The sequence below is a fragment of the Papilio xuthus genome, unplaced genomic scaffold, assembly GCF_000836235.2.
Source record: "Papilio xuthus unplaced genomic scaffold, Pxut_1.1 DF827714.1, whole genome shotgun sequence".
Taxonomy (NCBI): domain Eukaryota; kingdom Metazoa; phylum Arthropoda; class Insecta; order Lepidoptera; family Papilionidae; genus Papilio; species Papilio xuthus.
The window spans coordinates 532037-548394 of record NW_013530935.1 but is presented as its reverse complement, the minus strand read 5'-3'; the positions used below and the strand labels follow the sequence as shown (position 1 = coordinate 548394).

The window sequence follows — 16358 nt, the reverse complement described above, 5'->3', positions numbered from 1 at the left end:
TAACACGACTTACTTATATATATATATATATTGGTTTATTATTAAAAAATACATTTAAATAATTTATATGCAAAATCAAATTAACTTTGATTAAGTATTATTGTAGTCACAGTTTGCAGTGCCTAAGTTAAATCTATTAAATAACATTAAAAAAAAGTTAGAAATATATTGCGTTTCAAATATAAGTGTATCCGAAAAAAAATTGGTTTAAAATGTCTTTTGCTGACCATATTTTTATATTGTCATAGCTATGACGTCATAGTGCGGGTTCGTGTATTTATTTGAAACGAACTATACTTACGTCTTAAGAGGAATACGTGCCTTAATTTTGTCGTAATGATCTGAAGTGCCTTAACATTATACTTTCATTTATGTATTTAAGGACTAATTTTAACAATTCTTAATGAGCGTCGGTGGCACAGTGGTTAAGCACTTGACTTGCAATCTGCAGGTCTTGGGTTCGAATCCCGCCATGTACCAATGTGTTTTTCTATTTCCGATTTACATATGTACATTTATCAGACGTTCTTACGGTGAAGGAAAACATCGTGATGCTGCACATATCTGAGAAGAAATTCAAAAGATATGTGTGAAATCAACCCGCACTTGGGCAGCGTGGTTGACTATGGCCTAATCACTCTATACTTAGGGTAGGCTCCGAGCTCCTCGGTGGGGACGTATAGTGAGCTGATGATGTATAGTGCTTAGTGACGTGAGAAGTTAACGTATATCCAAATAACCGTGGATTTCCCAAAATATCGAGTTTAAAATATATCTCTGTGTTGTCAAAGATAATGACAGGGATGACAATATCATGTATTGTGTTCAAATAAAAGCAACACACTCTTCACTTAAATAGTTTATTATGGATTTATTTACAACTGCACACCAAATATATACAAACACAAATAGACAATATATAAGAAATTGAATGACAACACTTTTCTCAGCTCATTGTTAAAACTCACTCTCGATTTTACTGAAAAAATAACAAAAGATTACTCGGTTTGATAGAAAAATAAAGTCTCACGGCGCCTCTATGTGCCTCTAACGTAACATTGAATTACGCTTCAACATCTTGTATTATATTTATACAAAGGTTTTGGTCTCAGAAACCCACGGTAAGATATTTACATATATCTTGTCAATGTTTAAATATTTTCAATTAATATAAATATCACAAATAAAACTTACATTTTGAATTGAAGAAAATAATGTTATTTTATATACAGCTCAGTTTTAAGATTGACATTATATATTTTACAATAATTACAAGCACTTGCAGGTATTAGTAAAGAATGTTTTTCGACTCCCTTTTTTATTAATTGAACATCAAATGTATTGTTAAATAGTGTTCTTCATTGTCGAAACATGTACAAAATCATCGTACTATCTTTCGTTCAAAGAGAACAAAGGAGTTTTTTTTACATCTATTTCGACAGTGTAAACTTACGTTTATATACATTTTGGTAATTCAAATGTGTTCAACGATTATTTCTAATTATTTAGTGACATATGTATTGATACATGTTGTCTATGGTTTATAACAGTTTATAAATACAAATGGCAAAGCAGTCAAAAACCATAAATATAGTCAAACAAGGATATCTCAGCTGGTAAGAGTCGCAGTTTAGTTTAGCAGTCGCGATTAGTTCTGTCAGAATACGTATAAAACTGATTTCTAGTGATTAAAGCTTGGAAATAATTTTGCTTCGTTCCTTCAACACGTTTGCGGGGCTAGGAAATTTGCATGCTCCGAAGCGATTTCATAACGAACTTGAAAAATGTATCGAACCAATAACTTCTATACAATTTTGATATTACGTGACAGTTAAATCAGCTACCATCAGCACCAAAATGGTGAAAATCATATAGGCACAAAATACTAATTCTTATAGCCAATTTATTTAAAGAGTTCAGTGTGTAAAACCTACATGGACAGACTTTTTAATATTGGCATGAGGGCGTTAGTGAGCTATAATTTAGTTTGACTTATGTCCACAGGTTAGATAACTTTGTCGGTCTGTACAGATGTATTTTATTATCTAGTCGAAGGCAGCTACACATTTAAGTTATTAATTTAGTTAACTCTTTCAGTTAAAATTAATCTGTAATTTTATTATCGTCTACATTTGACTCAGTATTTTTTATCTGTAAATGCTTTCTTTACTTATTTTTTTTTAAATGATGTCATCGAAATTATTTTACTATTTATCAGTATTTTAAAAAGTATTAAATGAACATATTTTCGCACAATTTTTTTTTTCAGAAAATTTAAATTTGTTTTATTTCCTTTTATTCGGCATTACATAAGAATGTTTAACTTTTACTACTAAAATTATTGTTTCAAATCACTTTTCATAGTATTTTTTGTATTATATTTATCTGTTTGTAGTATTTTATCAATCTTCTTTATTTTTTTATTAGATTTAATAATTTCTCATTGAGTGTAATTACATATCTCATTTTTAATTTGTACGTTTTATGTTTGTATTTTTATACTATTTACCAATGGTTTCTGAGACAAAAATCCTTGTTTAAAACATATTGTTATCCAAAACAGAGATAAAAAATATTTTTATATAAAAATGTTGGTCTCAGAAGCCAATGATAAATTAACTTTATATTGTGTAAGTTCGCTCACATCTGTTTGATCAGATTTGTGTAGATATTGTATACAATGTGGCAATCATGTGTTTGCATTCTAATCGAGTTTAATCATGAATTTGTGATGTTTATAATAAAATTGAATGAATTTTAAGCATTTTTAATTATCCGATACCCATTTTAGAGAGATTTTCTAGATTTCTTATACAAATTAAACAATTTCTTACTCTTATATATTTTTTTTTACCATTGAATTCCACTGCCATGTTATTAACGTACTAGCTGTCGTACTAATTGTAGCTCATTCTCAGACCAACTGAATATGCATAAAAAATCGGACTAACTGTGTTAGAGGAGTATGGAACATTATGACACGAGAATTTTATATATAAGCTATATTTCAATCTATTGTCAAATAAATTGTAAGGGATGACAAAATGGAGCAATAAAATTGTCACAACAGTGATGTTCTACAGTTACTTACAATAAAACAGTTAAATTGGTAAAGTCTATTTATTCTGTATAAAATAGTAATCTAACTTAACCTAAACCTCGTGTTAGGGTGGATAGTATGGTCTGGGGGGCGGACCGGGGAGCAATGTCCTATGGAGTGGACCGCGCGTCGGCATGGGAGGGAAATAGTTGGGAGGTGGCACGCTGACAGGAGCACCGAAGCGCGGGTGACTTGGAGGAGGTTCTCTGTATGGAAGCGGGGGTACAGAATGTGGTGGAGGCACTGTGTGTGGCGGATGAGGAGGTACAGGATGCGGTGGGGGCACGGGATGTGTAGGAGGTACACTGTGTGGAGGAACACTGTGCGGGGGCACATGGGCTGGTACAGGGTGCATGGCACCAGGAGGGGGCGCGCTGTAGACTGGAGGTGCAAACGGTATTCCAGGATAGCTGGGATAACTGAACCTCAGGGGCTCCATCTTGGGTGGTTCAGGTTTGCTCTCGCCTCCATTCTTAAGTGGTGTGGTTACAGGTTTACTCATGGCAGCGGCGACAGGCGATGCGGAAGCGGGCGGTGTAATGGAGGGTGGCTTCTTCTCGTTTTTTGTCTGCTTGGCAGTGTTCTCAGTCGGTGAGTCTCCACCAGATTGTTGGGTTTGTGGAGAATATAAGTCTAGTACCTGAAGATTTTAGATCAAATAAAATAGATAAGATTATTTTTTATAGCAACAAAAGTAGTTGTTTTAGTTAAAAATTTACATAGTGTTGAAGAACAAATAATGCTAAATTGTATGAACACAAAACTTCTATGTTCCTACTTGAATTTGGTAAAATAATTATTTGACATGTATCATACAAACCTGATGACAAATATCTTCAAGGAGGTCCATAGTGATATCCTCAACAAACATGTCCCACCAGGCATTGTGTTTGGGTGTGCGGCCATTCCAGTCCACTATCTCAAATTTGCTCAGCTTACCCGCTAGGAACATAAGGGCCACCGCTATCACTTCTGGCTCCCATTGTAGACACAGTGTTGTGCATAAACTGAAAAGAAATAGATTTATAATTAAATATATTTCACTTGAATGGGACAATGATTACTACTAATACAATTATTTATATGATAAATGCATTTGAAGTGATTGAAAGCCAGACAACACAATAATGACAATGGGATTATGGAATGGGGTATTCCATATTTTTTACTACCATAATCAAATTCTGCAAAACCTATTATCATGATAACTGCTTACCTATCATTAACAAATGTCCACGCCATCTGCACCATTTTTTGTAATTTTGATTTATCTCCTTTCAAACACTTTGCATACTTCAAAAGGTATCCATAGGGATGTTCGACTTGCAAATCGAACTTTATAGTCTGAAGCAAGATTCTCTCCAACGTCATCACTTCCTCTTTAGGATCATCACCAAAAGTACTAAATTTTTGTTCAGATATCAAGGGCTTTGCAACCTTTATAATGTCCTTGCACTTTTTAGGCGTTTCTTCCACTTTGCCCGCCAGAAACAGGCAGCAGCACGCGGTGATATACCTTGGGAATGTCTTGAAAGAGTGGAACATGTAGAAACGGTGGAAGTAAACAACACCCGTAGCAACTGTGTTATAACCTAAATCCATTTTTGATCCCGTGTCAATAATAAATCTTGCACCTTCTTTTCGATACCGATTTTCTGTTTCAGTACTAATTCCATCGCGAAATGACGGTGTATTTTGCAGATCTTTCTTATCGTAGTACCAATAAGGCATTTTTGATATATAAAAATAAAAAATATCAACTAATTATCACTACTTCTCGACCACTGACATTCGATGTCAAATTTTATGATTATGTTATTTTATAAGGATGTGAATTCTTCGTTATTTACTACCGATGTTGCTATATCTCAAGTAAAAATAATGTGAAAACGTCCGTTAATGTTCGTTCATGCGCAACCTTTTAGTTACTAAAGTAAATTAATTATTATATTGTTATTCATTCATTACAGAGCCGTAACCTAGTTATTGTAAACTCTAATAAACTTTTTGGATGTTGCATTAATGACCGTTACATAAATGGAACATCGGAACGTCAAAAAATCGATATATCGTTAGAACATCCCTAAGATATTTTTGTTTTATTTTTCTTGAACGTATGAATTACAAAAACTGCTGAAAAGAAATAACTTGGATGTAACCTTGTAACATAACGAGATAATATCTCTTTGGCAAAAATTAGACAAATACACAGCGAGAAATATCTTGATAAGAGTATTATAATCAACCTTAACCTTAACGTAGTGCAGGAACCGTTTCTTATATAATATTATAATTGTGTTCGAAAAGCTTAATTTTTTTAATATGATTTAATGTGAAAAAACAAGCGCTCTGGGCCATATTTCTACAGCGCCCTCTCTTTTGCTCTTGGGGCATAAGCCCTGTTATGTGAGATTATGTAATTTGCAGAACTGTGGCGCCCATTCATGCACCCTGGGCGGCTGCCAAACAACACCATACCCTAACGCCAGCCCTGGAAAAATTACTCTCAGAAATTATACTAAACTACACTATCCTCGAAAACGTTGCACGTAAGCGTGGTAAAATTAAAAAAAAAAAACATTAGTCAGGACCACATAATGGTATACTTACTATATTCGTTTATTTGTTCTTTATTTTTGTACGTACGAAGTTATCTTTTTATACAGGTTTAGCTGCTTATCGTATCAACTCAGTTTTATACCCGACAAGACGTCTATACGTCTTGTCACAGAAAGGTGTCATGTTATAGTGCCCGCGCAGTAAATTCAAGTTTTGTAACCAAATACTTTAATATTTTACAATATTTTGATATGTGTGTGGAAGAAATATATTAGCTAATAAATATAAGAAGATTTATTACATATTTCAACTAAGTTTTTCTTGATATTCGATTTGTTTTGTATGTAATTTAACAGACGAAGTTGTGCGCTGTGATATTTTTTACAATCATAGTGATTCAACATTTTATTGTTTTTACTACATGAGTCCTCTTTAATTTGTCAAAAGTATAAATGATTGATTATAAACTTTTTAAACAAATTTTTCTATTTTATTAAATTAAAAAAGACAAAATTACGATATATTTATTTGAAATGAAAAATAATTCGACCTCAAACGAGAGGCCAATAGCTTATCTTAATTGCTAATGCCCGCTTCGAAAATACAAGTTGCGCCAGTCAGTCAGTCGACGTCAAACCAAAATGGCGCTTAGAGCAGGTTTTACTTTTGTCAAGTTAAATTCACTACGACAAGCCACTAGGGTGAGTTAAATTATACTTGTATAAAGATAAAATAATTAGAAATATTTATTTACATCGTAAATATAGTAATTATAAATGAGAATTAATATTACCTAATTTTTTCGTAATAATAATAAAAAGTTGTTACAAGTTCGTCTTAAAAATTACGTTTTTCAATGACAAGTTTAATGTATGAAAAATTAAAACAAAAAACTTGTCAAGCAACATTTTTTTTTTAATTAACATTGATTGTGTTTAGTTTGTAATTTTACTATTTACTTTTTCATAATTTAAATGAACTGATATGTTATCTACTAAAGTAGAACTATACATTTGATAATAAACCTTATCCTATAGGCTTTTAGATACACATCTGATTGTGATCAACAAGATAATAGAAATTGTTTACATCTGTGATATTCGTTTTGTTTTTATTGTGAAGTAATTAACTTTTTTGTAAAATATTTGAAATGCAAACTTACTTTTATTTACTTTAACTTTGTAATTACACTTAACGTTTGAACATTTGGAACAGAGATGTACTTAGGTTACATTTCGGAATGACGATACAAAGTTTTTTTTTTTTAATTTCTGACGTCTTGGGCCACAGCTTGTAAAATACTTTTAAATTCATTTCTAGCTTCTATCAACACACACGAGACCGGATGTGTGTCAGAATGGAGGAACTTCCGAATTTCCGGGAGCTAAAGCACCCTACGTAAATGAAATAAAGTTTCTGAACGAGAACAGTTACGACCCCATACCTATCTATCGAGTGATGGACAGCAACGGGCGAATTATCGATAATAGAGAGGAGCCGAATATCGATAAAGAATCACTAATTAATATATACAGAAATATGATCCAGTTAAATCAAATGGATAAAATTTTATATGAATCGCAGAGGTAATATTATTTTATTCCTTTCTCATAAACGAATGTATTCTGCCAATTGTTAATATACATTTTGACAACAAATTTTAGAATCTGATTGCCGTGGTAAGAATAGCTAAAACTTTCAGACAAGGTCGCATTTCCTTCTACATGACGAACTACGGGGAGGAGGGTATACATATGGGTAGTGCTGCAGCCTTATCCCCCCGTGACTTAGTCTTCGCTCAGTATCGCGAGGTCGGAGTACTCCTGCACCGGGCTATCACCGTCTCCGAGCTGGTGAACCAGTGTTATGGCAATTGCGAGGACCCTGGCAAGGGAAGGCAGATGCCGGTGCACTATGGTAGCAAGCAACACAATATCGTGACAATATCTAGTCCTTTGGGTATGTTTGTGAACTTTTTATTTTCTTTTTAGTTTTAAAGTTTATTTGGGAATCAACCAATCTCAAGGAGAACTCTCGTCTTTTGTCAAGATTTCCTTCTTTAAAAATAACAGTAGACTGTTCAACTGTTCATTTTAATTACATGTTAAAATGTCTTCAAATCCCCAGCAACTCAGTTACCTCAGGCGGTAGGCGCTGCGTATGCACTGAAGCGTATGCCCAACAATGACCGCTGCGTCATTTGCTACTTCGGCGAGGGCGCAGCATCCGAGGGCGACGCCCACGCCGCATTCAACTTCGCCGCAACCCTTGATTGCCCCATCATTCTCATGTGGTATGAATAGATTGATACTTTATCAAACCGCTAATAACTTCGAACCTTATATACTTTTATTATATTCTTCTTTACATAATAGTAGAAACAACGGGTATGCGATCTCCACCCCATCAAGTGAACAGTACAGAGGGGACGGCATTGCAGCTCGGGGACCTGCCTTCGGCCTGCACACCATCCGAGTGGACGGCACCGACACGCTGGCGGTATACCGCGCGGTGGCCAGCGCAAGAGACCTCGCCATCAGTAACAAGCCCGTCCTCATCGAGGCCATGTCTTACAGGTAAAACCATAATACGCTTGAGCTTTTATAGCAGGTCAGGTTGTTAAGTGAATTTTAGACACCGAAATCGTAAGAAGTTTTCATGGTCAGAGGAGGGTAAAATATACAGGTTAAGTAGTCTAAAATAGACAAATGTGTTTACAGATTCTACTATTGTAATAATTTGCTTATGGATCTGTCTTCTTTTATCTTCTAGAGTTGGACATCATTCAACTTCAGATGACAGCAGCGCGTACAGATCTGTTGAAGAAATACAAAAGTGGGCTAAAGATGAAAGTCCTGTGCAAAAACTACGAATTTATCTCGAAGGCAAAGGTAACATTGTAATGCCATACCAATGTTGACGAGTGTATCTTCTCATAAAATAGTGAGAGATTGAGTTTTTTGGCAACTGTAGGCCGAGTTGGGGCGATCGCCCAGAGCGACGCGCATAAACGGGCGCCTCAGACGCCAAGGTCGCGTATAAAATGGCGCATGTGATGCCTCCTAAAATACCCTATCTTTGGAAGATTTCCCGTGAAACAAAAAAGGGCGCCGAAAAATCTAATTCAGGGCGCCTAAACTAGCCCTGCACTAGCTAATTACCTATATGTAGAATAACTTGCAAGATAATCTTTTATAGGATATTGGGACGCGGAGGCGGAAACGCAATGTGTGAAAGAGGCACGAGACTCGGTGGTCAGAGCGATGCAAGACGCTGAGAAAAAGAAGTTGCCTCACTGGAAGGAGATGCTAGAAGATGTATATTACGACATGCCACCCAAACTACAGTCGGTATTATATTTAATTAAAGTTGTTTTTTCACTTTTTTGCATGTCAAATTAAACTTTGTAGTCAAGATCGTGCATCGTTAATCATCTTTAAAGAAATTGTTTTTAAAAATCCTTTAGAAAATTATAAATATCAAGCATCAATTTCCTGAACAGTGTCGTACATAATGAACAAAACTATTTGATTTATACACTGGGATCTATTATTTACCATAAAGATCTCAAAGTTATTGACGAATCACGATTAATTTAAATTAGTATTCGTATGTTATTTTCAAAGTAATTTCATCGAATAGAATTTATATATTTAGTAAATAAAATTAATAATCAAATTTATTTCTAGGAAACAAATGAAACAAATGGAGAAACATCTCGAAAAGTATCAAGAACATTATCCGCTCAACAAGTATTTGAACGAATAAGTTATATTATTTGTATCGTTTCAAAAATCAGGAAGTCACAGAAGAAGTCTCATTTTTTATAGTCCAGTGTTTTTTTTTATAAATAAATGAATTTTGTTTTACTTTATTTTATTTTATGTATTTCTTTATAACTTTGTTTTTCCTAATGTCCTCGCAACTTTCTTGCGAAAAAGGCGCAAGATATAGCGGTATAGACAAGTAGCGATAGAAGCTAGATTTTTTTAATGAATTGTCTCCGAAAGAAAACGCTTTTTTGATTCAGCATATAATTAATGTAACTTGATAGAGCTCTACGTGAAACGGAATACGGTTTTGTCAATGGTTCTTTTGTCAAATTCTACTTTGTTATAGTTTATGGTTCTTTTACGATAAGAATTTTTATAAACATAAATGGAAGAAGAAAAAGAAATGGAAGTAGATTTAAGATTTGATATTTTTTTTACACGTACAGATGTTACAGTAGTTAAACTTTATAAAGACTTTGTCCTAGCAGGTTTGATTATATTTATTATAATACTTCACCCCGAATAAATTTAATGTACATGTTAATTTTGTTATAGTAGTTTTTTTATAGGTGCTATTATTTATTTAATTAGAGTTTACACATAATTTTAAAGTGATTTTTTTTAACAGTGGTAGAGCACGCTTTAACATAGTCGCACGAATTGGCCCGGCTCGCCCGGTGAAATACCACGACCAAACAGAAGACAGACGTGAAGTGGAAGAAATTCTGCGTTTCGTCTGAAGAGTGTGCGTCCCGGAGGCCTATTTTAGTCCTCTTTCCCTTTCCACCCTTTTCTTATAAGGAAATGATGGGTAGTGGAAGTCGACTTTCTGGATGAGGGGATGCATGGAAAGCGAAAATATTTTCTTTCTGTGCGTCCTCTCCTCCGTCGATTAAGGGTAGGCCACGCATATGCAATTGCATATGTCTATGGGCAACAGTCGCTTCAATTTCAGGTGGCCGCTTGCTTGTTTTGCCACTATATAAAAAAATAATAATAATTTTATCATACAGCTAGATTAGTTAGTTAGATCGTAACTACCATATTGTACATTCTTTTAAGACAAACAAAAACAATAAAATGTTGGCAATTAAAATAGCTATGTTGTTCACAGGAATTGGTAGCTCATTTCATATTTATAAGAAGGATACTTTAAAAGTTTTTTCAGTTTTTAATAAAATACTTCATGGTCAAAAAATAAATGGGATTGAGCCTTCTAAAGATGGTTTGAACATGTTTATATATGGTGGTAAGCACTTTACAATTGTAAAGAGATTAAACGGACAGTTTGAGTCAATTGATATTTGTCTGGGGAGTACTGTTTGTGATGACTGGCTGCATAGTGGAACTTGGTTGTCTGATACGGAAGTTGGATTACTATCAGCACATAATGTAGTTCAGGTAATATTAATATTTTTCCATACAAATCTACTATACATATAAATAAAATCAGAGTGGTCTTTTTGGAGCTGATAGTGAAAATGTTTTCATTTTTTATATTTATCTGTATGTCCATCTGCTTGGCCATGTTTGTTCTGGGCAATATCTGGAACGGCTAGATCGATTTTGACGAGACTTAGACGGAAAGGTAACTGATACATGTAGACATAGGCTACTTACTATACTTCTGCACTCTCCAAGTGACCGCTACTTACAGATTAAAAAAAATAACACATTACATTCTACTGTGATTTAAGACAACATCAATGTGAGTCCATGACATTTGTGTTTGTTAAGATGCTTAGTGTTTAGTTATTTTTATAAGTTTAGATAAAGAAATGTAAGTCAATGTATAATTTTCAGATATGGGACGTATCTGGGCGACCTATTCTTCGATCTGAAACAATTGGCAGAGATAACTCAATCCTGTACAGTGGACTGTTGCTACCTTTACTTGATGATGTCCTGGTACTCAGCGGCACTGTGTCCTCACAAATTATCATATCTCGATGTAAAAAGGAACAACCTCTTCATTATCTGCTCGGACATAAAGTATGTTATTTTAACTATTACATTGATATAAAATCATGTGGCTATTTTTTTTTTAAATTCGAATATAGTTAAATTATTAAGAAATATCTGAATTTTTAAATATTCATTGAGGTGAAAATTTTATTAAAAAAAATATCATTAAATATTATTAATTTTGTGCAATTTAAATCAGCTTTTTATTACTTTTAAATCTATAATAATAATTAATATTTGTTTTTTATATTACAGGGTGTTATATTTTCCATATCATGTTGTTTAAAAAAAAAAATTATCGTGACAACATCTGACGATAGATCTGTAAGGATATGGTCAGTTTATAATTCTATTGAAAATTATGCGAAATCACAATATTGGGATGATGCAAATGTAACTTGTTTACATGAACTTTACGGTCACTCTGCTAGAGTTATGAGGAGTTGTATCAGTGAGAAATATATAGTTTCTGTTGGTGAAGATGGATGTATTTGTTACTGGGATTATAACGGTACTTTGCTAAAAAGATTAAGCAACCATCAAAATGCTCCGATATGGTCAGTTAGTATCGATAAAGACCATTTAGTGACGGGCGGTGGTGATGGTTCAATTATACTACACCCTTTAACTGCAATTACTTCGTTCTCTGAGACGGAGACAGTAAAAATAAGTGAGGGTAATCCAAAAAAAATATTTTTCACTGCCAGAAGGAATGCTGTTATTTTAAAAGAGTCGGGTAATTTAATATACTATAATATATTTGAAAAAGAAGAAATAGAATTTGACCTAAAACATGACAACACTTACATACTGATAAGTTTATCATTGTGCAAACAAATAATAGCGGTTGCAGATATTTGTGGAAATTTAACTATATTTATAGAAAATTGTAAAGGCACACCTACAATGACTAGTATAATCAGTACTAAATTACCCATAGATAAAATTTTGTCTATGGATTGGGCTGGGAATAGACATTTAGTAATTTGCTCCGGAAGTGGTGATATATATGTTATCGCATCCAAAGATAATGAAGTGGAAATAATCTCAAAACATTTACTTCCCGATTGCAAAGAAAGATGGTTAACAGCTGTTGCTCTGAACATTGACAATATGTTAGTTGTAGGCGACAGATGTGGTAATATACATTTTTATACAAAAGAAGAATTGAATCCATTTAAAACACTTAATAAAGTCCATGGTAGATATGGTCCTACATCTATAAGAATTAAATCCAATGAAGTAATAACAACTGGAAGGGATAGTACATTAAAATGTTTCTCTTTATTGCTAAATAATGGCGTTTATAATATAAAATTGACAAGTACAAAAGATGTAGGTTTTCCATGGGTAGAAAAATGTATAGGTCATGATGATTTATTCTGTGGTTTCCATGAACAATTATTTATTATAACGAATGTAAGAAATTATGCAAAGCTAATTGAAGTATCCTGCGGTGGTGGCCATAGATCTTGGGATGTAGTACGTTACATAAACTATTTAAATTTTAAATGTGACGAAATGATTAAGTTTATGTATTTAAAAAATTCCGATATAAATATAATGACTTTCAAATTAAATAAAATTGTATCAAAAAATATTATAAAAGGTACACATACTAAAGAAATTAACTGCTTGAAATGTTATATACCAAAGATTGATAATTCTATAGTATTGTTTATATCTGGTGGTGAAGATACGACATTAAGAATATCAACTTCATCGAAAGAAGTAAATTTCCAAGATGAAGTTATTTTAAAACATTTATCAAGTGTAAAAACTTTTAAAACATTCCCAATAAATACGAATAAACTGTTAGTTGTGTCTGGTGGAGGCAGAGCACAGATTTGCATAAAAACTATAAATCTTAGTAAGGACGGTGACAAAATTATAATAAAAGTTGAAGAATTCGTTGACTTTTTAGTCAAAGGAACAGATAAAGAACGCAAAGGTGATAAAACTTGGAGAAACTGTACAATTGACTTCGATCCAGAAACAAGAATAATGGATTTAGAAATTGTCGAAATAGACAAAAATATTTTTAACATATATACAGGATGTTCTGATGCGTTTATAAGAATTTTTCAATTTAAATACGAAGAAGAATCTTTTAAACAATTAGGACAAGTGAAATATCATAAAACTTGTATATTAAAAACACACTGTATAAAATATTTTGACCAAACAATACTAATAACTTGTTCAACAATTGGTGAGATTTGCTTTTGGGATGTAACGGATCCTAACACATCAAGTGAAATGGAAAATTTTCTTGTTTTAACAAGTAATAAATCCGGTATAAACTGCATAGCGACAAGAATTATTTCTGAACACAAAGTTATAATTGCAACCGGAGGTGACGATAACGCCATACATATCCAACTTCTTGATATACAAAATAAAGATTTTAAAACTGCAAAAATAACACAAAGTTGGTCATCGGATCAATTTCATAGTTCGCAAATAACTGGAATTTTAATTATCGATGATTTTTTCATATCAACATCTATCGATCAGAGAATAACAGTTTTTAAAACGATAGATGAAAATAATGATTTAAAATTTGTCGCACAAAAGATGACCGATATCGCTGATGTACAAGGAATGGATTTTATACAACGCTCAGAGTAAATATTTATAATTTGAATTATTATATTATTTAATTACTATCTATTTCGAACTGATATATAAACACGGCTAAACACTCACGTATATACGTCCGGTGGCGGCACCGACTTGTTTCGAGCCCATCGGGGTCCTTTATCTGGATGAGTGGGACTGGTATTATTTCGCGGACGCGGCTCGTCGCTAGTCGGTGCCGCCACCGGACGAATATACGTGAATGTTTAGCCGTTTTTATATCAGTTTATTATTATGTCTTACGAAAGTTTGAATAATATAATCTATCTATTTCAGATATTCAGCAACTGTTTGCGTTTATGGGAAAGGTTTAGAAGTTTTATCAGTACCATTGTTAGGACGATATTAATTTCAAAATATATCAAAATTGGTAAGTAAAGTTTTTATTGAATATAGATTAGTTATTTTATTTATAGATTTATCTGAATCTGTTTTTATTATCTTTTAAGTAAAAAATATATTGAAAACAACACTTACATGTAATAAATTTAACGCAATTTTAATAATTTATACTGTCGAAGATTCACCATCGAATCTATACTATTATAAAGCGGAAGAGTTTGTTTAAACGCGCTAATCTCAGGAACTACTGGTCAGGTTTGAATTTTTTTTTGTTGGTTAGTCCATTTATAGAGGAAGAAAGGCTTTAAGCTATATAACATTATGCTGAGACCAATAGTTTTTTTTTACATTCAGAATTATTACAGAACTGATCAGATTTATAGAGCCCATGTAACTGAACGAAAGATTCGCCTCATTTTACTTCACGAAGGACCATAAGGAGTGACAAAATGTTCTAAATAGGACAAGTTACTAGATAAAAAAAACCCCGACCTACACAATCTTTGCTATACATATTTAAAAAAATCATTTTTAACAGTGGTAGAGCTCGCTTTAACATGTTCGCACGAATTGTCCCGGCTCGCCCGGTGAAATACCACGACCATACAGAAGACACGCGTCAAGTGGAAGCTATTCCAAGTACAGTCTGATGAGTGTACGTCCCGGAGGCCTAATGTAGTCCTCTTTCCCGTCCCATCCTTTTTCTTATAAAGAAAGGATGAGAAGTAGAAGAGGTCTTTCCGGATGAGAGGATGCATGGGAAGGGAAGATATTTTCTTTCTGTGCATCCTCTCCTCCGTCGATTAAAGGTAGGCAACGCATATGCAATTGCGTATGTCTATGGGCAACGGTCACTTCGCTATTTCAGCGATTTCAGGTGGCCGCTCGCTCGTTTGCCATCTTATGATATAAAAAAAAATCATACAAGGAAAATATAAATTAAATTCAATTGTGTTCGGTGATAATAGAATCATATCGCAACTAGTAGAAGATATCGCATGCGATCTGCACAATGATATGCCATCAAGATATAGTCAGAGTGGATTACGAGAGAGACAATATGTTTGTTTAGATTAGCTACAGAAAATCACAATTGTTATGTATTTTAACGTAATCCATCTGATAAATAATGGAAATTACTAGAATTGTGTTAAATACAATTTGTTACATTTGAGGTTATGTAATTGTTTACATAATTAGGGTTGACTCAAAGGATTATAAAAACAGAGTCAGAATATAATATCGATATTTTATAATATTTAGTTTTTATTCTATTTCAGCATTTTATCACTCATATATGGATAGACAACGTATATAATAAGCGTAGATTCATATATAAAAATGAATATTTAATTCTTTTGCGAATCGATTTTTTTTTACATAGAAATGAAATTCGAGCATCTGTTTTTGATGATGTGTTTTATGCAAGAATAATGTCTTCAATTTCTTCATCCTGTACAAGATCGAAGTGTTTTTAATAATCTCTGTATTTACTTATTTAATTCCAATGAATAAATGTATGTTTATAATCATTATAAAAGTAGATTGAACAAATGTGTGTTTTCTCTTTCCTATATTAGCCTGAATTATTTTACTCTTTATTATAGAGCGTCAATGGCTCAGGGGTTAAGCACTTGATTTGCAATCTGCAGGTCCTGGGTTCGAATCCCGCCATGTACTAATGTTTTTTCATTTCCGATTTACATATGTGCATTTATCAGACGTTCTAACGGTGAAGGATAACATCGTGATGCAGCATATATCTGAGAAGTAATTCAAATATATGTGTGTGTCACTCTGCACTTGGCCAGCTTGGTTGACAATGGCCTAATCACCCTTAAGGTAGGCTCCGAGCCCCTCAGTGGGGACGTATAGTGAGCTGATGATGATGATGATGATTTTTTTCTTTTTGTCTTAATCAAAGTTTATTAATGATTGCTTGAAAATAGTTCTGCAGACTTCTCATACCAAATCTCCAC

At 33.3% G+C, this 16358-nt stretch overlaps 3 protein-coding genes across 4 annotated transcripts; 2 read left to right on the top strand and 1 right to left on the bottom strand.

The window, feature by feature from the left end:
- Positions 1–3106: 3106 nt before the first annotated feature.
- Positions 3107–4923, bottom strand: LOC106116831 (cyclin-K). Its single transcript, XM_013310874.1, has 3 exons — positions 4317–4923; positions 3921–4107; positions 3107–3740 (listed from the first exon to the last, which is right to left on the bottom strand). The coding sequence occupies exons 1-3, from the start codon at positions 4829–4831 to the stop codon at positions 3165–3167; spliced, it is 1278 nt and encodes a 425-aa protein (XP_013166328.1). The 5' UTR covers positions 4832–4923; the 3' UTR covers positions 3107–3164.
- A 1269-nt stretch (positions 4924–6192) lies between these two features.
- On the top strand, positions 6193–9538 carry BckdhA (Branched chain keto acid dehydrogenase E1 subunit alpha). Of its 2 annotated transcripts, none has more exons than XM_013310902.1 (8): positions 6193–6360; positions 7016–7245; positions 7362–7618; positions 7787–7952; positions 8035–8235; positions 8432–8550; positions 8858–9005; positions 9349–9538. In XM_013310902.1, the coding sequence occupies exons 1-8, from the start codon at positions 6301–6303 to the stop codon at positions 9425–9427; spliced, it is 1260 nt and encodes a 419-aa protein (XP_013166356.1). In that variant the 5' UTR covers positions 6193–6300; the 3' UTR covers positions 9428–9538.
- An 871-nt stretch (positions 9539–10409) lies between these two features.
- On the top strand, positions 10410–15879 carry LOC106116808 (WD repeat-containing protein 6). The gene is made up of 5 exons (XM_013310832.1): positions 10410–10833; positions 11236–11424; positions 11653–14024; positions 14314–14407; positions 15660–15879. Exons 1-4 carry the CDS (start codon positions 10513–10515, stop codon positions 14384–14386), a joined length of 2955 nt encoding a protein of 984 aa, XP_013166286.1. The 5' UTR covers positions 10410–10512; the 3' UTR covers positions 14387–14407; positions 15660–15879.
- Positions 15880–16358: the final 479 nt, after the last annotated feature.